The 24,874-nt window shown below is 39.9% G+C and overlaps 1 protein-coding gene across 9 annotated transcripts in view; it reads left to right on the plus strand.

Annotated features, from left to right (window-relative positions):
• The window catches only part of ADGRL3 (adhesion G protein-coupled receptor L3), a 958,921-nt gene that overhangs the window by 344,493 nt on the left and 589,554 nt on the right, over nt 1–24,874 (plus strand). Inside the window, exon 6 of one of the 9 annotated variants that reach the window (XM_075204791.1) lies at nt 7,385–8,185. In XM_075204791.1, coding sequence (XP_075060892.1) covers nt 7,385–8,185 — 801 coding nt within the window. Of the gene's footprint in view, nt 1–6,504; nt 8,186–24,874 lie in introns of those variants that run through there. The other 8 variants (XM_075204784.1, XM_075204783.1, XM_075204785.1 and 5 more) reach the window with 8 other exon arrangements.

Raw genomic sequence — 24,874 nt, forward strand, 5'->3', positions numbered from 1 at the left:
CGTTCCAGCGAAGTTCAGAGGCCATGGTTCTGAAGTGGACCGCATACTGCCCCACAGATTGGTTTCCCTGGCGGAGACGTAGTAAGCCGGAAGCGGCATTGGACACCCTTCCTGGCTCATCAAATATTTTCTTGAAGGTGGACAAGAAGAGGTTGAAGTTATGTAGAATGGGGTCGTCCCTCTCCCATAAGGGGGAAGCCCATGCTAAAGCTTGACCGGACAATAACGAAATCACATAGGCCACTTTCGTTTTTCCGGAGGGGAAGTTCCCAGGTAGAAGCTCGAATTGTATGGAGCATTGATTTAAAAATCCTCTGCAATTTTTAGGGTCTCCATCGAACTTATGTGGGTTAGGTAACCGTAGCTGCGAGGAAGAAGCTGCTGCTGCGGCCTGAGGTACAGGGGCCACTGCCGGCCCAGGTGATCCACCAGCCACTAGGGTGTTCTGGACAACATCCAAGCGAGTGGATAGACTATTGAGGAATTTTAAAAGTTGCTCTTGGTTAGCTTCTTGCTTATCCATCCTTCCTGCTAAATGCTCCAACAGATCTTTAGCTGTGGTATCCATGGTCAGAGCAAACTGTAACAGATTCTGGATACTATATTACTAATCTTGATTAGCGCTGGCTTACCTGAGGTGCGGAGTCTAACGATCTCCCCGGTGTTCACCAAGAACCGCCGCAAGGCGGGGTGGGCTTCGCTGCCAGGAGTCGCAGGTCGCGGTCCCCAGGTTCGCCTCAAGATGTAGTACAGCGGAGTGAAGCAGTGGTAGCGGAGTCAACAAGCCGGTTCGGTACACAGGAATGGAGTCAGGCAGAATCAGAAGGCAACTCGGAGTCAACAAGCCAGGTTCGGTACACGAGTCACAAGAATAGGAGAATGGTCAGCAAGCCGGGTCGGTACACAGGGATTAGAGAGCCAGGGAAGTCAAACAGGCAGAGATCAGCACACAGGAGACACTGGAAACAGGAAGACACTGCAATCCACGAAGAGCAGGAGCCAGGAACAGGTAAGTGTTGCTCTGACACTCAGCGAGTGTCAGAGTGAGGTTTTTATACTGAAGGGGATTCAAAATCCCCGCCTCTAGGTTGTGGTCATGTGACCGCCTCCGGGTGCGGTCACATGGTCCTGAATGCGGAAGTGCGGCTGGACGGAGCGGCGGGGATAAGGTAAGTCCGTGACATCTATACTGCCCTGTGCCCCGGCAATATCCCGGGTTAACAACCCAGGATATTGCGGGGGCGGCAGTATGAAAGTGGTATAACAATGAGAAAGCAAGGTGACCAACTTAAGGACCCCAGTGGACATTTAAAAAAAAAAAAAACACTTTTCCTGAGTAGAACTAGAAGATATACATGCATTGTGCAATAGCATAACAATGTTGTGTAGATTTGCTATGTAGGGACCCAGGATTATGCGCATATTGTTATATGGCATATCATTGTGCAATATGTTGTGTGTGGTGCATTTATACAAGTGAATTATCTAGTAGAAATCTTTTAAAATCAATGCTTATGGTTGCCTAAATTGTATCTAAGGGTTCCTTAAAATCTAGCCAGATGGGTGCTAAAGGTAATATTGGCCCATTGTTTAATCAGTGGGACTTAATGAACTTTTCAGATTGTGTGCGGTGGGAGGCAATTTGATTATGTTCACAGTGAGACCTATTGTTTGAGGACAGATATGTTAAACATAGGAACAAGCTAAGGTTGGTTTAGCTGGCCGTGAAAGATAGTATCCCAAGCTGTGAGTCACGGTGATATTCCCCATTACAACATAATGCTAAAACACTCAGATGCTGCCTAAGGTGGTGAATTATATGCTTGCCATCCCCATACTTTAGCTATATATTGGAAATGTTGTACGCACAGTATAAATTTACAGTAAAACGCTAATGATTTAGGAACCCACTAGAAGGTACAAGCCTGGTATCTTTACAACCAATAAAGTACTTTATCCAGGTGCCTGCAGACCTGACCTGATGAGACAGTGCTCCCCACACCCTCACAGACTGCCAGTTAAAAAAATAGATTACACATTTTTTTAAAAAAAGAAAAGAAAAGACGTTATGAGGTCATCAGTCCAAATGGAAAAGTCATGGTACGGTCTATGGCCAATCCGCCCCTGTCTGAATACCTGACTTATTTGTGACTCTCATTGTCTCTACCATGTCTCGTTTGACCATTGCACTTTTGCCTCTACTCTGACCTCCTTATCTCTGCCATGCCTCATCTATCCTCTTTATGTTCTTTATATATGCACAATTTTCTTGTATCTTTGAACTAATGATCTAAAAACAATAGCCACAAATAACATCTGTGGATTTTATTATTGTTATGTTTAAGTTTCTGCTAATCAGCTCTACAGTTCAATTAAAGTATTTTCCCTGATCATTACTGTGATAGTCCTCTGATACAGAAAGCAGTGTCATTATCTCCATAGGTAGGGTAAAAGGATCTAAAGAGACATATAAGGGAGAGGGGGTAGAGTGGGTGCCATAGAACCCCAAAATGTTCTCAAAACTGATTTCCCAAACTTTTTTAATCTAAAATCTTAGATTTTTTTCTTTACAAACAGATTTTTATATAAAATGCACCCGTATAGCCAATATATACAAACATAGCCAATGAACAGAAGAGTGAGAAGGAGTGACATGAAGATGGACTCATGCCAGCCAGTTTACAAAAAATGGTATTCAATGGAATTCATTGTCTGAACCTCCTCAATAAGCATGAGACCATGTCACATAGTTCCAAACTGCAAAAAAATGGATGAAACTGATTTTGTCACTCTCTCTGGGCAAGCTGTGTCATAAGAGTGTTGACACAATGACACAATTTTCTTTCTTTCAATGTTTTTTTAAAAAAAATAAATAAATTATAATTTGAAACCTTGATGCTCCCCCCCCCAAAAAGTGTTGCCTGTACTAGGGGTCCACCTGAGAAAGCTGCTACCAGCACTAGGCAATGACCGGCAGGGCTGGTGACATCATAAAGGGAAACCTACAGCATGACATCCCCCTCTCATAATGTCAACCAGTCTCAGCCTGTTCAGCACGGCGCTGAATTCCCTAGGGGAATGAGTCTGCAAAGAAAAACTGCCGCTCCACCCAAAAGAAAAAAGCCCCTGAGGAGGTGAGAGTGAGATAATAAAGAGGTAATTGATATAAATGTATTTATGTTGGTGCACTACTGGTCCCAGCAAGTCCTGACAGCCCTAACTGCTTGGGTATGCTGGCGCATGTAGAAATACAAGTGCCAGCACATTCCTAACTGTCAGCATACTGGCACTTGTAGAACTACAAGCATAACCTGGCATCCAGGGCCCACTGTGAACCGTGGTGCACCTGTAAATAAACACTGAAATAAACACACACTGTGAAAATATTGGGTGACGTTCAAGATCTTCTATCGCTGCCTATTGTAGTTACAGAAAGTCAAATGCCACCCCCCCAGCCCTCAATAATAACTAAATGAACCTAAAATATTCCTAAACTGCGCCCCCCTTCAGCGTTGCGCCCTGGGCGGTCGCCCCTATCGTACAGCCCTAGTTACGGCCCTGGTTGTTGATGCCCAAGGATAGAAAGCTGGAAGAAAGAAGAGGGCATCCCAATTGATTTAGGCAAGCAATAAATGGGTAAAAGAGGGAATGTCTGGAGGAGTCTTATTTTTTAATAAAGGACTTTGTCATGGTCTGTGTGTTTTTATTTCAGTGTATTTTTCTACATGTGCATTACAGGGCAGAACGGCATACCAGTTTCTTGCTACTTAATATAATACTTCATCTAGTAAACAATGCTTAATACTCTTTTAATTAGCTGAATTTCAATTAGAAAGTAAACAGAGGGCTTGATGCAAAGTTGGACATAAATCTGTTTTGTTAACATAAAATATGCATTCCATACTGCGCATGCACACATAAAATACATATGCATGCATCCACTTGTGGTATTGACTGGAGAGTCAGAACAGGCAGATAGGTGGGCATAATAAAGTATATAGTAGACTATAAAGAATTGGATAATTAAAAATATTTATTAACAGATTGAAATCAATATTCAACACACTCAAGGTTCCCATATGCTAACATTTCAAACTATTTTACCTATTGATGATCCTCATCAGAACAGAAAGCACCAAAGGCACCCTTTTGAATCAGCTCCAAGTGGAAAACAGATTTGGGCAATTTGTCTTTTAAGCATATAGATCTAATAGCCCGATGCCACTAGAAATACTTCTCTGGCGTGCAGTACCTGTCTAATATTAAATAACCTCTAACCATAGATCAGTTACCCTGCTAATTCTATAGTGCATCATTGCTTTTAACCCGCAATAGCTTCCATTGAATACCGAATATGGATTATATTCTACATCAATGAATAATACTTCAATTTACCTACGATTAATATTTAAATACTATAAAATCCTGTTTCTATTTATTATTATATAACTAATTCCTAAAAACAGTTGACGATCATACATAAATTTCCAATGGCTACCTTTTATACAACAATACATTAATTTCCTTTAGATCGGTGGATAAATGTCTTTATATAATTAAACTATACACATTATACTCAATAAGTGTTGGTGCTCTTCAATGAGGTTAAACATATGACCATTGTTCATGTAAGCTTCCAGTCTGCTGCACGGTTTGTTGTGTGATAGGAAATAGTATATGGATTCCAAATAAAGTCTATTAAAATAATTTGGGTCCTTTCCTTTAATACTTCAAATCCTCTGCACATTTACCAATTTTATTATATTTTATTATGAACATGGCCCCTGGCAAAATGGTAGAACTCACTCTGAAGTGATGGACTCTAGAAAAATGGCACCTTACATTTGTTATATCTTGGGTCTCCAAGAAAATGGTGACCGTTCTTGTGCCAGTTTCTGGATACAATTGGAGATGACACACACCAGATACCATCATTTTCAATTGTAATTGACTGTACTTAATGGCCATGTTAACTGGATATTATTGATGTGCTGACAGATGTGTGGGCAGAAGAGCTGTACTTCACAAACGATGATTGGTATTTATGATATCAGGTGATTTTACTATTTAGATTATGTACTATCGCCACTGTCTCACACCCCCTGAGGAAGTCTTAGATGAAAAGTGGCGGGACCTTGCTGTGAGACACTTTTGGAATCAGTTCTCTTTATCTGTTGGCTGTGGACCCGATCTCCTGTCCAGAGACCGCTTTGTGACAAATGTGGTCTCTGGGGTTTACAGATAAGTCTTCTTTCAATCTCTTATTAAAGATTTTTTTTATACAACTTTTGTAGTGCGCAATAAGTATTTTCATTTTTGCTCACCTATGGACATGTAGATATACTTCACTATGTATTATGTCCTTTATCTCTGAGGTACATCTGCAGTGTATGCTTGACTGTCTCTCTAAGAGGAAGATTAAAATCCTAGAACCTGATCTTGGGATGAAGCTTGTGGGATCCTTATCCCTTGATATCAGACAAGCTCTAATTTATATATTCTTTGGTAAACAGCCACCCTTTTCTTGATACAATAATTAATTTTAAATTATTTTAATTACTACACCATGTTAGATGCCCTTTGTTCTTGTTTGATCTGGTTTTGGTGTTTGCAACCACCTGATGGGCGGACAGTTTGAAGGCACCCTAGGTCTTTGTATGTATATGACACTTGTGTGAGTGTGACCTTCCTTCACAGGGATTCTTTCTGAGCGCATTGAGTTTTATTTTATTTTTTTATTTGATGGTCAAATAAAAGTTTTTTGTGCATATTCTGCAGTCGGTTCTGTGCATACGGCAAGTATTGTTTAGGCAAATCATACTTGGATTTAAAAACAGTTGGAACTACGTACAAGTTATGTGCACTTTCTAAACACATTGCATGTTTAAAAGGTGAATCAGGTCACGTCTTGCCATTATACCTGGATGGTTTTAAGATCATGGGATTAAGGTTTGGATATTTTTGATGGATAAATGCTTGCCAATGGGCTGCGATATAACATGTGCTTACTTTGAGGCATTTAGCTCCTTTCTGCAATCGTGCTGGGAAGCCTGCACCATTTCAAAAAATGGTAGTGCATTACCTTGAAGGTTTTTTGATAGCAGTACTGGCAAATTCAGACAGTGTGCCTGTTTGTTGGTTTAGCTTGAAACCTGCTTGAGGACTTTGGTGTTCCCATTGCATGGGAAAAAAACTTAGGGCCGAATGTCTGTAGTATCTTACTTGTGCATTGAGATTGACATGGATTGGTTGGAGTACAGACACCTATTAGAGAAACTAGCAAAGCTTGGTGAGATGATTAGCCTTTGTATGGAATCAAAGAAGGTCACACTAGGGCAAATGCAATCCTTGCTTTTGTTTATGAATTCATGAACAAAGTTTTTCCCATAATGATGCAATATTTAATATGTTTAAAATTCTTTACAAGCATCTCATAATTATCTGATAATTATTTAAATATATAATACATATGAAAAAAATATGTATACTGTATGCTTTGGAGGAAATGAAGAAATTATCTCTTAAGAGAGTACACTTACAAAGATTACTTAATTGCTAGACAGCAACTACAATATATAACCTTTTTTTTAGGGTAGCTGGTACAGGGCATTGTCATGTATGATGTATACCATGTACATGATAATGTATTTTTAATAAAGATAGTACCAGGAATAAAGTCAAGTTTGAACTTAGGACAAGAATTATAAGAGGGAGGTCATTTTTGCAGGTGGCAATTTCCATGATATATTTCTTTATATGTTGGGAAATCAGATATCAATAGTGAAGTTTATGAAAATGGAATGTGGGTTATCTATGTAACAGAACATATAAATAGTAATTAAACAACTAATCCTTTACACATAGAGGATTGTAGGAACTTGGGACAAAACCTATGATAATCAACCTTCTTCAAATACCTTAATGATTTGTGTCATATCATTTTTAGATGGCTCCTACTGTAGATTGTAAAGTAAACTTATCAAGGCCTACCAATGCAATGGAATCTACAGTTACTGTAAATCATGAGTCGTACGTAGACTCTAGGGCATGATATGTTATGTTTTTCTACTATTAAAAGTTAATATGTATCTATTAATGATCACTGTATTTCTTTCAATTACCTAACCTTTTATTGTATGGTGTTGCTTCACTGTTTCAGCATGCTTATTTTTCACCTCTTATCTCTGTCAACCTAATACTGCACTGTACCTTCTTTGGCAAAGGAGCGTGTTTCCCAGTGTTTCAATCAATTCTACCTTATGTATGTTACTCCATGTTATTATCCTGATTCTTTTCTTCTTGCCCTGTAATGTTATCATTGAGCAGACACATGTCTATTTATGGCACTATGTAAATTAAATAATTTATGTTTGTCTTCTTACAGTGTTTCTTTGTCCTGGAATGCTAAGGGGAGTTTACCAGAGTGAACATTTATTTGAATCTGATCACCAGTCTGGTGCCTGGTGCAAAGATCCTTTACAAGCATCTGATAAAATATACTATATGCCTTGGACTCCATATAGAACTGATACCTTAACAGAGTACTCTTCCAAAGATGACTTCATTGCTGGGCGACCAACTACAACATATAAGCTTCCTCATAGGGTAGATGGTACAGGCTTTGTTGTGTATGATGGAGCACTGTTTTTTAATAAAGAGCGTACCAGGAATATTGTCAAGTTTGATCTTAGGACACGAATTAAAAGTGGAGAGGCCATTATTGCAAGTGCCAATTATCATGATACCTCTCCTTACAGGTGGGGTGGTAAGTCAGATATTGATCTTGCAGTTGATGAAAATGGACTATGGGTCATCTATGCAACAGAACAAAATAATGGGAAAATAGTTATTAGCCAATTGAATCCTTACACATTGAGGATTGAAGGAACCTGGGATACAGCCTACGATAAACGATCTGCATCAAATGCCTTCATGATTTGCGGAATTTTGTATGTGATAAAATCTGTTTATGAAGATGATGACAATGAGGCAACTGGGAATAAAATTGATTACATTTATAATACTGACCAAAATAGTGATGCTTATGTAGATATACCATTCCCAAACTCATATCAATATATTGCTGCTGTGGATTATAATCCTCGGGATAATTTACTCTATGTTTGGAACAATTATCATGTGGTGAAATATTCTTTGGATTTTGGAATCTTGGACAGCAAGTCAGGTATGTCTGTTATAAATAATTTATTGTACATTGTATTGAATCCAAAAATCGTCAAAATCTGATATCTAATCAGTATATAAAAAAATAATTATTAAGAGTAATCTGCTAACAATTTACAAGACCTTTTTCTTAATATATTGATTTAAATCTTGGTAATACAACTTTCATGTTTCAAAATAGCAAATATCACTAGACATATTGGCTTATTGTAAAAGTCATAAAAGCTTTTGGTTGTCAGTGTGAACATTTTATTTAGCAAAAAACTATCGATCAACCTGAACAGGAAAAACCACAATCGGTGCTTGTCATAGAGAATGTACCCTTTGACAAACTACAAAAGAAAACATATACTTTAAAAAAATCAGGTGTGTGTTTAAAAGCTATGATCATTCTTGGCCTGATTCATCTTCGGACGTAAGTCCTGTTGCCTGCCATATCTTGTGTGAAATCACTCTGCACATTCTCAGAAATGGATCTACTGCCAATGAACGCAATTGCATGCAATTCATGTCCGAACATAAAAGTCACTTAGGACTGTCTGACTTGAAGGACGTAAGGAGATGGAAAGGGATAGAAGAAAATAGGCAATGTACAGTGCATGCCTAGGGAGTTCTGATGCAGATGCGGCTGATTAAAATCCTGGGTTTCTGTAAAATATATTTCTTTAGCCGTATCATTTACATCAGCTACAGGGCAGGTGTAAATGAAAACTGATAGTGATGACTGTCACTGCATCACCTTTTTATTAAAAACTACATGCATTTGTGCCAATAGATAGGAAAGTACATTTGTATGCAAGTAAGAGCAATATAAAACGCACTGTATGTTCAGTACGCGTTAAGAACATCCTGATTTATGTATTAAATAAATGTAAAAAAAGTAAAAAATATTTTTATTAATGATTATAATATTATGAGTTGTTCATTTATTTAATAGAATATTTTTTTTTGCATGCGTTTGGATAGGACTTTATATTGCACATGTACATATGCGTCGGTGGTAATCGCTTCGCCGATGCTGAGAAATTCGACGCAGACAACACCAACAAAAGAAAAACAATTTGAGGAGAAAACAACAGGAATACACACAGACTTACCTGAACAGCGACTCTCCAGATATCCAATGGCAGTAGAACACTGACAGGACCTCTTCTGGAATGCAGAGGTGTCCGGCAGTAGTGTCTGACGTCAGTGCACCCTGAATGAATTTAAATTTAAAGCGGCAATGTTGGGACCACGCAGTTAATAGTTAACTGGCGCCTTAAATTTAAATTCATTCAGGGCGCACTGACGTTTGTAGGTGTTGTCTGCGTCACATTTCTCAGCATCGGCGAAGCGTACCCAATCCCATATGCGTATCCTGCACTGTTTTCTGTCTGTTAACGTACAGCAAGTAACATTTAGGTAGAGTGTACTTACACCCAGATTCAAATTGAAATGTATCTTGAGATACGCTTGATTTTGAAGGCAGTTGCAACTATGCTCAAATTCCATGCTGTTTTTTTAAACGCATGTTGCATGCAGGTATTGTCCGAACATGAATCATGCCCTCTCTGTCTATTCTCCAAAATATAGTATGCATATATAGTAGCAGCGAAGAGATTTACAGGGCTTCAATAAATACAATATTCTAATAAATTGTTACACTTGTACGTCATTAAAGGCACACATGGCATAGTTTACCTTTGTTATTGTTTAGATATTGAAATATAATAATAATAGTGTGCTGCATGATTTGATTTTGCTTATATAAATAGCTAATACTCAATCTTGCAGATATTATCATTCTCTAGAATGCCATTGTATTTTATTTGCCCTATAATCCCCCTCTATCCTCCAGACATTCATTTCACTCTTAGTCATGTGTGTTAACCCACACAATACAATATATTAGGAGCTTGTATGATTTAGTTGTGTGCAATATATATACGGGCAGCACGGTGGCCTAGTGGTTAGCACTTCTGCCTCACAGTACTGGGGTCATGAGTTCGATTCCCGACCATGGCCTTATCTGTGTGGAGTTTGTATGTTCTCCCTGTGTTTGCGTGGGTTTCCACCGGGTGCTCCGGTTTCCTCCCACACTCCAAAAACATACTGGTAGGTTAATTGGCTACTATCAAAATTAACCCTAGTCTCTCCTTGTCTGTCTGTCTGTCTCCCTCTCTGTCTGTGTGTGAGTGTGTGTCTACATTAGGGAATTTAAACTGTAAGCTCCAATGGGGCAGGGACTGATGTGAATGAGTTCTCTGTACAGCGCTGCGGAATTAGTGGCGCTATATAAATAAATGGTGATGATGATGATGATATATATCAGTGGGGTGACATTCTAAAACATGAACACAAACTAGAACTAGTAAGTGGGGAAAAAGTGAAAGCCATGTGTCTCCCAAACTCCATAAAATGATGAATATACCCTTATCCCCAATATGAAAAAGTAATCCACAGCCTTTTCCCAAGGTGTCATAGTCATCTTAAGACAGAACATCCTTAAAACATAAGGCACAAAGCTGACATTTAGATGGCATGACTAACTTGGTTACTCTGAACATACCAAAATAGGAAAGGGAAAAGGAAAAACAAATATGCATCAAAGGAGGGAAAACTAACCAGGCATTGCTTATCAACATCTCCTTGCCTACTTCATGAAGAAATGCTTTTTCATTTTGGCCCATTGTTTCATTATAGACTCCTGCAATATATAGCCAGATCAGTTAATTAATTAGGGCTAGTTTCTACAAACATCTTGCTATTACATTTTGTTCACATACTTTCCTGATTCTGGCATACTGGTTGAGGTGCAGGGGTTGGTTGTACAAGTCCCAAGTATCGGCGGAAGCCAACAGCATAGCTTGATCACACTGTAGTATTAGACCAGTGGCTGCATGCACTGTAGGAACATTTATACACTTGGATGTTGTGTCATCATCGGCGTCGGGGGCCTTAGCCAATATTATAACCCAGAAATCTGAGCATCAGGTTGCCAAATATTTGAGTGCCTCACACCAGTATCTCACATATTAACTATGCTCCTACAGTGCACTGAATGCATGCCTTATTGATATACTCCAGTGTCCATGGGTATTGAACTTTGTGTATTAACCCTGATTGTACCTATTAACTCTTTCTTGTTAAAACTGTGGACAGAACCTTTGGCTTCTACTCAGTCTATGGCTACAGATCATTCCCTGTCTATTCTGTGTATCAGTCCTTTGGTGGTGTCCCTGGCCATGGCTACATATGCCTTCATGGTTCTAACCCTAAATACAATGCCTAACAAACTCAATTTCCTACTGTGTGCTAAGTTGTGGACGGTAATCACAATTTTTCTGTACCTACTTGTTATCCTTATACAAAGTTTGGGCATTAGTTGCCAATATCCTCCATACTCCTGATTTCTTCTCCTAGGAGACATACTTATGCATAGAGTTAATGCTTCTTCTGCTGAACATAGAGATTGACCAATGGGTAGGCAATTGAATTGGCAATCTACAAAGTATCTTGGTATGTCCAAGTTTACTCCTTCACTTCACTTCTGTACTCCCATTGCTAATCTGCACTGGTCTGACCACTGAAATTGAAACAGTTGTGTTATCAGCTCGAGTGCCATGCTCTAGATGACATGATAAATACACCTGGCATTGGTTCATCAGCAGCCTACCAACTGCTTAAGTGTGCATTGCTTGCAGAAAATGGCACTACTGTACATATTTTTGTATTAATTACTTTCATATACCATGCATTTAATCTATTGTGTACTTTTCTGAGACTTGCTCCTGGTTCCTGTCCCTTCTGTTTTTATTTTGAATCAGTGAACAAAGTGAGGGGGAATACAGTGGTATTGCATACTGCAACTTCTCCCATGACTTTTATTGTAAAATTCCATTTACTTACATTCCCATTACATTTTCCATACCAACATTTATAAATTACCACTTAGACTACTGTTCTGAATGATAAGACAACATTTCCAAGTTTACTGTCATCTACCAAGGGATGCTTTGTGCACTCTTTTCCATTTGCACTTCTGAAGACAAACACATTTCTATGTACACTTCAACAGAAGTAACAAAAACCTTCAAATAAACATAAGCGACACAGGAAATAAAAAAAGTCCAAATGTTCCCTCAATCTACTAATTTAAGACATACTTGAAGCTAAACTGAGCAGTATTTTAGGATAAAAATGTAAAAGTTTAGAATAATGTATAAGGAACTATTTGTTACAAACTCAGAGTACCTGTATCAATCTTGATTAGTGCTGGCAGACCAGAGGTGCGGAGTCTAATGGATTCCCCGGTGTTCACCAAGAACCACTGCAATTCGGTATGGACTTCGCTGCCGGGAACCCAAAGGTCGCAGTCCACAGGACTGACTCAGGATGTAACACAGGGTCCAAACCACAGGAGGAGGTCTCGAGAGCAATGAAGAACCCGCTGCTGGACTGGGTGTAACAAGGTGTCCGCAGGAGAAGCAGCCAATCAATGTGATGCAGTAGAGGGTAATCAGAAAAGCCGGGAACTGGCACACAGATATCAGGCAGAGTAGTCAGTAGTCAGACAAACCGGGAACTGGTACACGGATATCAGGCAGAGAGTAGTTAGACAAGCCAGGAACTGGTACACAGATATCAGGCAGAGGGTAGTGAGACAAGCTGGGAACTGGTAAACGGATATCAGGCAGAGATTAGTCAGACAAGCCGGGAACAGGTACACGGATATCAGGTAGAGAAGTACTTTAAGAGATTCCACAGACTTGGTCAGACAGGCGATAACTGGTACATGGTTCTGGCAATGAAGTACACTAGGAGATTCCACAGACTTGGTCAGATAGGCAATACTAGTCGACAGTTCTGTGAATGAAGTATACTAGGAGATTCCACAGACTTGGTCAGACAGGCAATACTGGTACACAGGAAGATCCTAGGGAAAGGCAGAAACAGAGAACGACAAGGGAGTCAGAGGCACAGCAAACTAGTTGCACTGACACCGAGTAATGTCAGTGCAGGTTTAAATAGGAAGAGGTTTAAAACTCTGAGTGCCGCGATTGGCTTCCTGATGTGATCGCATCAGGAAGCTAATCACAGCACTCAGAGACCAACGCTGGAACGAGTGACAGGTGAGTATCCAATCAGTGCGATCCGAGCCCCGCAACCCGGAAGTGCCGCATGCGGCACAGAGAGCCAGTGTAGTAATGGAGAAAGGTAAGTTTCGTTATACTATTCCAGCTGGTCTCTAAATCCTGACACTTTGAGTATCAATGTTTCAAATTAACATTAATATGGCCAATCTTACTTTATTATTCAATTTTGAAAAAAAACTTTTACTGTCAAACCCTATGTACCTTTGTCTGTTCCTGTACTCACTGTCAGATTGTTGTACTTTGCCTCTATCCAGCTTTTATTTATATTTGTTTTTCTCCATTTCTGCATATTAGCTCCTGCTTACAACTTTGACTATGGCTAGTCTCTAATCATGTGTACTGACTCCTTCATACTACTAAATCTAACTATGGTTAGTCTACCCAAGTACCTTGACTTCCCTGAACCTGCATCCATCTTGTTGGTGGCAACGTCCTGTTATTTGCCTGACAAAAACCCAGACGCTGGAAATGCAATTTGCATCAATTCGCTTGAACTTGCTCTAATTCTCCAACCCACTTCCTGTCATCTATCTTCAATCTTTGTGGGAGCAGCAGACAGCACAATACAGCAAGGGAGAGCTTATAGCAGTGCTTAGAAGTTCAAATATAGAGGGGATTTAGTGTGTTGCATTTTGTTTATTTTAGAGAAGTGTGTTGATTTGTTTTTAGTCTGTTTGGTAAGCTTTGTCATTCATTTGTTAGTTACCTTTGGTTATGTTTTCTTTACATACTATTTGAAAGTTATTTTTTAAAATATATATATTTGTTTAGAGGAATGGGAGTTCTTTGGGTGGATAATGCAGAGAAACAGGTCAGATGGCTTGATCGCCAGATACTTCTGATGTCACCAGCAGCACAAGTATTGTAGTATTGACTGTTGTACTACCTGTGAATGTTCAATCTCAGGGTGTGTGCTCTGGCAACAGCACAAGATGCTAATGAAATAAACAAGTTTGCATAGTAGCGGTGAAGAGCTGCCATACACACCTGGTTTGTGTGGCAATGCATTTGAGATTTTAGAGGAGGGGAAGGGGATAAGAAGCAGCCTAGTGCTTCAGAAGAACCCCAGGGTTGTGCAGCCATGGCCCTCTTGTGACATAACTAAGCCCATAGTGTGACATGATCATGCTCCTACTGTAACATACCCATGCCCAATTTCATGGTGGGGTACAGGTTAGCAATGACGATAACACCGACACACAGCACACATACAAGAAAAAAATCGATTGAATGAAAAAACGACAGGTATATTAACAGACTTACCTTAAAAAAACTGTGCACATCTCCGATGGCAGCAGAAGGCTGACAGGACCTCCTTCCGACTGCCGACCTCTCCGGCAGTACTGTGTGACGTCAGTGCGCCCTTCATGCCTTTAAATTTAAACGGCAGTGTCGGGACCCTGCAGGGACACTGTTTAAACAGGGTCCCAACATTGCCGCTACAGGCCACGTGTTTTTTTTTGTTTTTGGTGTTTGGTGTTTTTATGTGGTGCTGCAATCATCTACATGTATTTATGTTTAATTGTAAGTGATTCTGGATATGGGTATCAATGCTGGTTTATGTCACCACTGTCATAGAGGGGTGATAGGACTTTTGGCTTTTATAAGTCCACATTCATGTGCCTTGATACATCTGATGGTGTGCTTCTCTATGCGCCAGATAAGGTGTCTGATATGGTGTTGTGGTGCTGCATGCCATAATTTGGCCCTAATCAAAAATATATCATTAAAACCAGCAATATACAGTAACAAACCAGATGAGCTCAGTCCAGCAGCTGATGTTCATAATACAGAGAGGGTGGAGGCAGGTAATAGAAGATCATCCATACTTATGTTTCAGGTGAAATTGTTTTTAAAGTCATTGTAATTATTGTGTAGTTACCAGTAACATTGTTTTTAATGAGTCACACAGTCTCTATTTTTAAATAAACAAAAACCATATTCTATTTTAATTTGTTTTAATTTTTTTCTTGGCTCTGGGCTCTGCAGCCTTGTTCTGGCTTTGTGGATGGCCATCTGGCACCCCTGATCTTATAACTGCTACGAACAGGAGTAGCAGCAATGATGGGCTTGGGGTAGTGCTTTCAGTGCTGCAACAGAAGATGATGGCACTGGTAGCTGTACCAATAATTGGCCACACATTGTTACAAAATTGCCGGACAGTTTACTTAAACCCCATCTTAAATTTTTAAGTTCAGTGTTCAACTGTATCAAACTATTATCAATCAATTTAAGGAAATTAATTTAAATGTATCTTGTGACTGTTGCTGCATTCACTAGCTGCCTTTGACAGTTTTGAATGTATTTCACCCATATATATGATGATGTTTTAAAATGCCACATTAGTTCACCACCAAATATGATGCCTATCCTTAGAGGCTTTAATTGGTGACCTTTATTTTTATTATTAATATAGTAAATGCAAACTGGAACTATCAGTAACTAGATTGGCTTGTTGCTGTTTGTGACTTCACTTTTAACCAATACTAAATACTTACCTCACAAAGACTCTCACATCATTCACATGTGTTCATTTTCTGTTATTTACCATGGCTCATAATACCCTGTGCACACTCTAATGCATGCGCTCAGTTACCACTTACTTCCTCTATTGCTCCTGTTTACAATCTCCTTATTTACAAATGCCCCCCCTCAGCCACTACTAGACAGATTTATCTATTCTTATTTTATTCATCTATTCTCATCCCTCTAATAACTCATGTCTTCTTCTCATTTTAAGCCCCTACATGCACACAATTTCCACCCCCTTTCTACTTAACCTCTACTTCAGCTCTTTCTAACATCTCAGCTCTACCCTTCCCTTCATTGCTTCCTCTTTCTGTAGCTTCAATTGCTCAGATCCTTATACCTTCATAACTGGTCAGCCTACACTAACTAGAACTAACCTCTCACCCAAATATCTCCCTCCCTGGTCATCTTTCTCACCCACTACCTCCTGGCTGCTGGTGACATTTTCCCCAGCACTGGATCCCACACAATCCCTTCTATCTGCTCATGTTCCTCCTAACAACACAAAACTTCCCACTCATCACGCACTTCTAACACCTCCAACCTCATTGCCATATATCTGCTTTCACACCTTCCCTTTTTCTCTGCACTAGATTTGTCTGTAACAAACTTGCATCCATCTGTGACCTATTCCATTCTCATTCCGTCAGTCTTCTTGCCTTTACTGAAACCTGGCTTCCTCCTTCTGATTCAGATTCATCTGCTGTTTTATCCTATGGGGATCTTACCTACATTCCCATCCTTGACTCGGTAACTGACAAAATGGTGGAGTAGGCTTCTTACTGTCTCCTGGTTACACATTCTGTGTCATCACACCATAATCATCCCTCTCCTTCTCCTTTTTTGAAGTTCATGCCATATATCTCTTCTCTTCACTCCATCTCCAAGCTGCTGTCATCAACCGCTCCCCAGCCCTGTTTCCCAATTCTTTCACAAATTTGCTGCCTGGCTTCTTACTACTTTTCCACTGACCTTTGCACTCTTATTTAAGAACATTTCAACATCCCCTTTGACAACCCAGCTGGCATTGCCACCTATATATTTCACCTGCTGTGGTCTCTCATAGTGTACATCATCCCCCACCCATTGTGATGGATACTCTCTGGACCTTGTGTTCTCCTTGCTCTGTGACATTTCCAGCTTCTTCAAATTGGCTTTCCAGCTTTCTGACAATAACCTAGATTCCTTTTACCTAACCTTGCCCCCGACACCCCCACCCGCACCCAAATATGTGTGAACACAGCAACACCTAAATGGCCTGGAAGCAATCTTGTTCTTAGTCTCACTTGTATCACATTGTCTCCAATGATCCAAATCTTTCCCAGCTTTCTTTTCTCTGCCCTCTGCTTTTCTCTGTATATATTTTTTTCTCTCTGTGAACTAATACCCTCCTTCAGCCTCCAATACCACCTCTATGCAGATGACACACAAAATTACGTCTCCTCCTCTGACCTCTCTCCTTCTTTTTTATGTGACTCCAATTGCCTCTCTGCCATCTCCACCTGGGTGTTCCAATAATAACTAAAGCTCAAAATGTAGCATCCCAGTGAAATGCAGAAAGGGTAGGTGAGTTTCTTTCACACTAGTCTTGATAGGCAATATTTTTTAAGTAAACATAAATTATGCCCCCCTCTGGTTAAATTGGAAGCAAAATTACCCTTTCCAATTAAAAGGTAAATAATCTGGGGTACTTTGCAGGTAAATTATGTGTGAAAAAGTCATATTTATGCTTGTAGATTAGGATACATTTAGTTGCTGTTTAATTATAAGAGTATTCTCACATACAAATAAGTTTGAAAGAGGGAAGAGTAAAATTAATTGTGTGACAGAAAAAACTAGTGAATTGTAAACTATTGGGCATAGTAAAACCTTTGTTGAAGTAAAGAAAAGTCCTGTAGCAATAATAGTTTTATATATTGAACTCTTAAAGGAATTGTAAACCATCCATATCTGTAGTGCAGATTCCTTCTATTAGAATGGATGAATGGCAGAAATTTGAAAAGAAGCAAATGCATGACTTTCTCTAAAGGGAATATATCATTGGTTGTGAGCTACTCATAACCACTCATAGCTGGCTCTCAAAGGCAATGATCCCACCTTGTTTAATTCAACGCTCTTCTGCCAACCACTGCTTTGAGCACTGCATTTATATAGAGGGAAGATGTGCAATCTGTTTAATATTTACATTTCCAGCCTTATTGATAGGACATTTTCTGATGTGATATAAGAGGCAGAGTGACAATGGAAGAAGAGGGACATTTTTTTCTTTTTGATTAGCGCAAGGTTTGACTAAATCTGCATATGGATGGAGGCTTTTTTGTGCACAGTCAAGGCCAGCCAGTCCAAAAACATTCACTAGCCCAGCAGACAGTTTGACTTCCATCATCAAGTAGACCTAACACTCTGGTTGGTGAATACTGCTGGGCATTTATCAATCAGAGTGTCAGAAGCAAACAAATAGTGCTGACACAGACAAGAATCTAGCATTCATAGAATTCAAAAGCTAGTAGTGAGCCAACATCAGAAGTCAGAGCTGGGAAGGTAGCCAGTATCAAACAACTGATAGAGCTAATAGACAAACACAGTAGTTAGACTGAGCAATACGTGTGACACTCAAACCACTAATGTAGAAACAGGGTTACGTTCATGGCTTTTAGAGCTTATAGCAATCACATTTTCTTGAAAAGGTTGGTTGAGAATCCCAGCTTTTCACTAAGGCAATAGAGAGTGACCAGAGAAAAGGTAAGGGACTGAATATAAAGATCATTGTTGGGCAACCTGATACACTTTAGAATAAGTGTAACCAACTAGCTAATCTTTACATACAAATGTAGTAAGCAAAATTCATGTAACACGAAACACATTACATTGGTGGCTGAGATTCCCAAAGCGTTAAGTCACCATTGCCCTTTTTAAAATGCAGTGCGCTTTTCTGTACCCAGTTGTAGTGCTGACTTTCCCATTGAAATGAATGCAAAAGTTTTTCATTCATAATCTTCAGCATCAAAATTAAATAAATATAAATGGACAATGTGCTATCCTCCCTCACCCCCCCAGAAAAAATGAATCAGCACCAGTGCTATAGCCTGTTTCTTGTTCCCTCTGTCAATGAGCATAGGACCCTCCTGAAACAATAGTAATCAGCTCTACACAGTCTTCATGTCATGCGTTATACCAGCCCTGGCTCATTCAACTAGGACTACATAAATGTGGTCCATTCTCCCCAAGACAACTTACCCTGTGCTGAATAGCAGTGGGGCTCTTTCTAGCAGTGTGTGCCAGGGTAATACTACTAAATAAAAAAAATAATGCCTTCCCACATACGGAGCAGTTATTGTTGTCTAATAGTGTTTTTATTTAATTTCCAACTGAACTAATACAGAAAAGAAGGTTCCCATTGAAATACATTCAGTGCTGTTTTATAGTATAGCAGCATGAAATGGTAACTCATGAATGGCGCAATGCAGTAAAATTGTGATGTCCCTGGTGTCAGTTTAATACTCGATACATCTGTATTTTACTAGCTAAATTATGTTTTTTTCTACTCAGAACACAAGTATAAGGGGGTTCTAACCTACAATTTTGTTTATCTGTAAATCTATACTTTCTATACTTTTAGGCCAGAAAGTAACTTATTTTTTGTTTAACTGTTTTATCATTATTGCCTATATTATTGACATGTGACATTAATTGAATATCTTTGTTTTTTCTCTGTTCGTTCTTTTGTGAATTTATATTCCACATAGGTATTGGACGTATCCTGCAATGTCTTGTGTAGTAGAGCTGAGCAGACTTACATCCAAATTCATCAGCGCATGTATCTTAAAATCTGCTCCTTGTTGAATTTCGGCATGCGTATGCCTGAATTCCATATGTGCGCCTTAATAGTCAGGCCCATAGTGGCTCATGTATAGTTGGATGCATTTTATGTAAAAAACTTTTCTGTGTATGCTGAGTCAGATGCATCTCAAGCTTTGCAACCGTAGCACATACATTAGGTGTACACCAGGAGTAAAAAGTAGCATATGTTTGTGGTTTACGCCAGGAGATATAGCTTGACATTGTTAGTAGTAAGTGCTAAAGTCACATTACCCAATTTGTACACAATATAATACTGTAACGAAGTGTCATATACATAAGACAGAATAGTGTCTGGAGAGTGTTTTTAGTAAATATGAAAACGCGTTCATTATCATGTAAAGAACAATTAAATACAGATACCTATACAAATTAAAAGTGCAAATTAAATTCAATTAAATACAAACATCTGTTTACATCTATAAACATCTGTTTACAAAAACAAATGGGAATCTACTTTCCTGCTGTGCAAATTTCAGTTAAGTAATGCAAATAGACTGCTACAACATCATAGAATACTGCAGCCACACTCATGATTTATATACCATCAGTGGGAGGGATTAAGATTCGAGCAGCCAGTCAGAAGCAGATACTGATCGTCATCTTCTAAAGTGCATATATTGCACCGCGAGCCAAGCACCCGTAAAAGATACGCCTCCTATTGTTTTTAGTTGTCAATGTACATGTCTGACTCATTTACGAGAACATTCCCATACTGTAGCCTACTCTAGTATGCCTCTTCCCTTCTCTGTTCTGCCTCCCTAAGTGTATTGTAGGCATTAGCGCAAGATATGACTCTGCATAGTTCGGAAATGTGTATTTAATGTAAAACAAAAATGCATACATTCAGGGTAGTGGAGAGTGCAGAGCTCCTGGAGCCAGGGCTGTAACTAGGGCTGTGCGATAGGGGCGACCGCCCAGGGCGGAACGCTGAAGGGGGGGGGGGGGCGCAATTTAGGAATATTTTAGGTTAATTTGGTTAAAATTGAGGGCTAGGGGGGCGGCATTTGTCTTTCTCGCCCCAGGTGCTAGTATTGTAAGTTACGGCTCTGCCTGGAGCCAGTGCACAAGTATCATTAATCAGTCTTTGCTTCACAACGTGATGTACGAACAAGACAGAATCACCAGACACCAGCAACATTAGTGGCATACTGACAGTGCAGCTCCTCTCTACATGATGTCATACACTTTTCCCTCCAACATACAGTCACTGCATGGAAGAGAAGAGAAGTGCTGGAGCTAAAATGTGGCACCACATTTATATTTGGGAAAACATTAATCCCTTCTAAACTAATCATCTCAGCTCATTTTTTAAGATTGTAATTTAATGAGAAGTAATGTGTTAAGTTATCTCTTTTTTTAAAAACAATGTTTGAATTCTTAAGGCCAGTCATTTGATTATTTTTAACTTGACAAAGCCTTAACCAGCGAAACGCGCATTGGCGTTCTTGCCGGCTATACCTCTACCCCATCTATAGAAAGAGCATGCTTACAATACTTGGCTTAAAGCTCCATTAAACCCACAGTTAGTATGGAGCATTAGCAGGCAGGTAGCAATACACTCCCCGTACTAACAGCGGCTCTCATGCTGGTATAGTGTTTAACAGATTTCTAGCCAGCAACATACGGGTCTTCAGCTATTATTTGACACACTTTTAAATCTTCATGTGGTAAACAGCTGATTTCAATTAACTACAAGCTACCAGCCATATTTAGCAGCCATTTGGATTTAAGGAAACATTATACCTTATCCATTAGGAACAAGCTGAAATCATATGATGGCTAAATATATGGCATGAAAGGGAAATTTTTATCACTCAAGGAATACAGCTTAACCTATGACTATACATGTAAGCTTAATCTCTTAGTTACTTAGGGGATTGAATGAGGTATACCCAGCAATTTTATGATACACAGTTTGTTTGATCACTTTCTTTCATTTTATACATTTCGCTGTTTTAATTTGAAATACATCATTTTTAATGATTTATAATAAAAGTTTCTATTTTATTAACTCTTATAAGTCCCTCCCAGATTCATATTTTATGTTAACACTAGCGAGTTATAGTGCAACAATTTTCTAACTTTTTGCTTTTCTTCTTGTACAATCAATTGTTTCAGTCAGAATATTCTGCTTCTCCATTCCTGCATGGGGCTTATCAGGTGAGGGCTGGCTAAATTTAGCCTGGGGGGAAAGACTCAACTCAGCAGCCTATTAGAACCATTTCCTAGGAAAATATTTTAAAGGAAAAAATATTGACCAAGTCCAAGGTAGTCCACAATGGGACCAGCCCAGAGTGGCAGATGCCCCATTGCCCCCAATTCCATTTAGCACCTAGGGCATATTAATAACATGACATCCTAAAAATATCATGCTACACTGCTTGTGATTTCTATCTTCTGCCTGACACCCTAGGAAATGCATGAAACACTTGTTGTGACTTTAGTGACAAAAGGCTCACACCTCAGCTCCAAAGATACAGGAATATACTAAGATATAATGTTATGTTGTAAAAGTATATATGGTTATAGAAATAAGGTATTTTCCCAAAGAATAAATAATAATATTTTAAGTCCTGTAAGTTTCTAGATGGGGCCTCCATGACTTGAACTTTTTTTTCCAGAATATCCCACAGATGCTTGATTGGATTGAGATCTGGGGATTTTGGAGCCCAATTCAACACCTTGTACTCTTTGTCATGTTCCTCAAACCATTCCTGAACAATTTTTGTAGTATGGCAGCATTATCCTTCTGAAAGAGGGCACTGCCATGAGGGAATACAGTTATCATGAAGGGGTGTACTTGGTCTGCAACAATGTTTAGGTAGGTGGTACGTGTCAAAATAATTCCACATGAATGCCAGGACCCAAGGTTTTACAGCAGAACATTACCCAGTTCACACTGCTTAAGCCAGGCTTTCTCCCCATAGTGCATCCTGATGCCATCCCTTCCCTGGATAAACAATGCACACGAATCCGGCTGTACATTGCTCCATGGTTCGGTTCTTGCACATTGGGCAGTCTGTGGCTACACAGCGCCGTATGTAGCAAGCTGTGATGCAATGTGTGTTCTGACACCTTTGTATTATAGCCAGCAGTAACTTTTTCAGCAATTTGTCCTACAGTAGCTCTTCTGTGGGATTGGACCAAACGAGTTAGCCTTCGCTCCTCACGCGCATCAATGACCCTTGGGTGCCCATGACCCTGTCGCTGGTTCACCGGTTGTCCTACCTTGGACCACTTTTGTTAGGTATTTACCACTGAATACCAAAAACACCCCACAAGACCTTCTGTTTCTGGAGATGCTCTGACACATTCGTCTAGTTATCACAATTTGACCCTTGTCAAAGTTGCTCAGATCCTTATGCTTGCCCGTTTTTCATGTTTTTTTTAACAGAGCAACTTCAACAACTGACTTCACTTGTTGCCCAATATATCCCTCCCCTTGACAGGTGCCATGATAACGAGTAGTAATCAATGTTATTCACTTCACTTGTTAGTGATTTTAATGATCAGTGTATATATATAAATATATATATATATATATATATATATATATATATATATATATATATATATATACTGTGCGTAATAAAGACAGTTGACCATACAGGGTAAAACAGAACAGAACAGTGAACAAATAAACAAAGACTCCAAAGGCTCTAAGCATTGCAAGCACAGTGATTTTGGAGGCAGAGAAAAGGTGTAAATACAGGAGGAAAGAGGGCCCTGCTCATAAGAGCTTACATACTAAAGGGAGGTTAAACAGACCACAGGCACAGAAAGAAGTCATTAAAGGGGAACAGGCGCAAGAGGAGCACAAACGGAAGAGGGAGATGAGGAGATCAAGCAATGAGATAATTAAGATGGTTAGTAGGCTTTGAGGAACAGATGGGTTTTAAGTGCTCTTTTAAAGGTGCACAGATTAGGGAACAGACAGATAGAGTTCATTCCAGGGGAGGGGGGCAGCCCGGGAGATATTTTGAATTCTGGTGTGGGATGAGGTGATCAGGGTGGAGAATAGGCGAGGGTCATTGGTCGATTGCAGGGAATGGGAGGGAGTGTGAATGGAGAGGAGGTTGGAGATGTATGGGGCAGTGGTGTGGGAGAGCCTTGTAGGTGAGTGTAAAGAGTTTGAAAAGGATTCTGTAGGGAAAGGGTAGACTGGAGAGGCAGAGGAAAAGCAACATGAAAGAAAGATAAGTCTTGCAGCTGCTTTGAGCATAGAACCAAGGGGGGGGCGAGGTGGGAGCAAGGGAGGCTGGTGAGGAGAAGTTAAAGTAATCAAGATGGGAAATGATGAGTGTGTGGATAATGTTTTTGGTGGCATATTGAGATAGGAAGGGCTGGATGCAGGCAATATTACGTAGTTGGAAGCTACAGGATTGGGCAAGAGATTGAATGTGAAGGGCAAAGAAGAGGGAGGAGTCAAGGGTGACACTCAGGTAGCGGAGTTGGGGAACAGAAGAGATGATGGTATTATTAACAGTGATAGAGAGAAAATGGTGGGATGAAGATTTGATGGAGGGAAAAAAATAACTTCAGTTTTATCAATGTTAATTTTAAGAAAGCGAGAAGACATCCAGGAGCAGATGGCGGAAAGGCATTCAAATATATGAGAGATGAGATGGGTGTCAGGAGAAGAGATGCAGAGTTGAATGTCATCAGTGTTAAGGTGATACTGGAGATGGAAGGAGGAGGTGAGATCACCCAGGGAGATGGTATACAGTGAAAAGAGTAGAGGGCCAAGAACAGAGTCCTGCGGGACTCTAACGGGGAGGGCAGAGGGGGGGGGGCGAGGAAGAGTCAGGAGTGGAAACTGAGAAAGAACGGTAGGGCGAAATAAGATGTGAACCATGCGAGAACAGAGTCAGAGAGGCAGAGGGTCTGCAACTGAAGGGAGAGGTCATTGGTAACTTTGGCCAGGGCAGTTTCAGTGGAGTGGAGGGGACGGAAGACAGATTTGAGAGGGTTGCAGACAACCCGCTCAAGTAGCTTAGAGGCATAGGGGACAAGAGAAATGGGGCATAGTTAGTGAGAGAGGTGGGTCAAAATTGGGCTTCTTTAGAATGGGGAGATAAGGGCATGTTTAAAGGAAGTGGGGACAGTGCCAGTGGAGAGTGACAGATTGAAGAGGTGTGCAAGGTAGGAGCAGGCAGTGGTGA

Source organism: Mixophyes fleayi, chromosome 1 (assembly GCF_038048845.1).
Source record: "Mixophyes fleayi isolate aMixFle1 chromosome 1, aMixFle1.hap1, whole genome shotgun sequence".
In the NCBI taxonomy this organism is placed as follows: Eukaryota; Metazoa; Chordata; class Amphibia; order Anura; family Limnodynastidae; genus Mixophyes; species Mixophyes fleayi.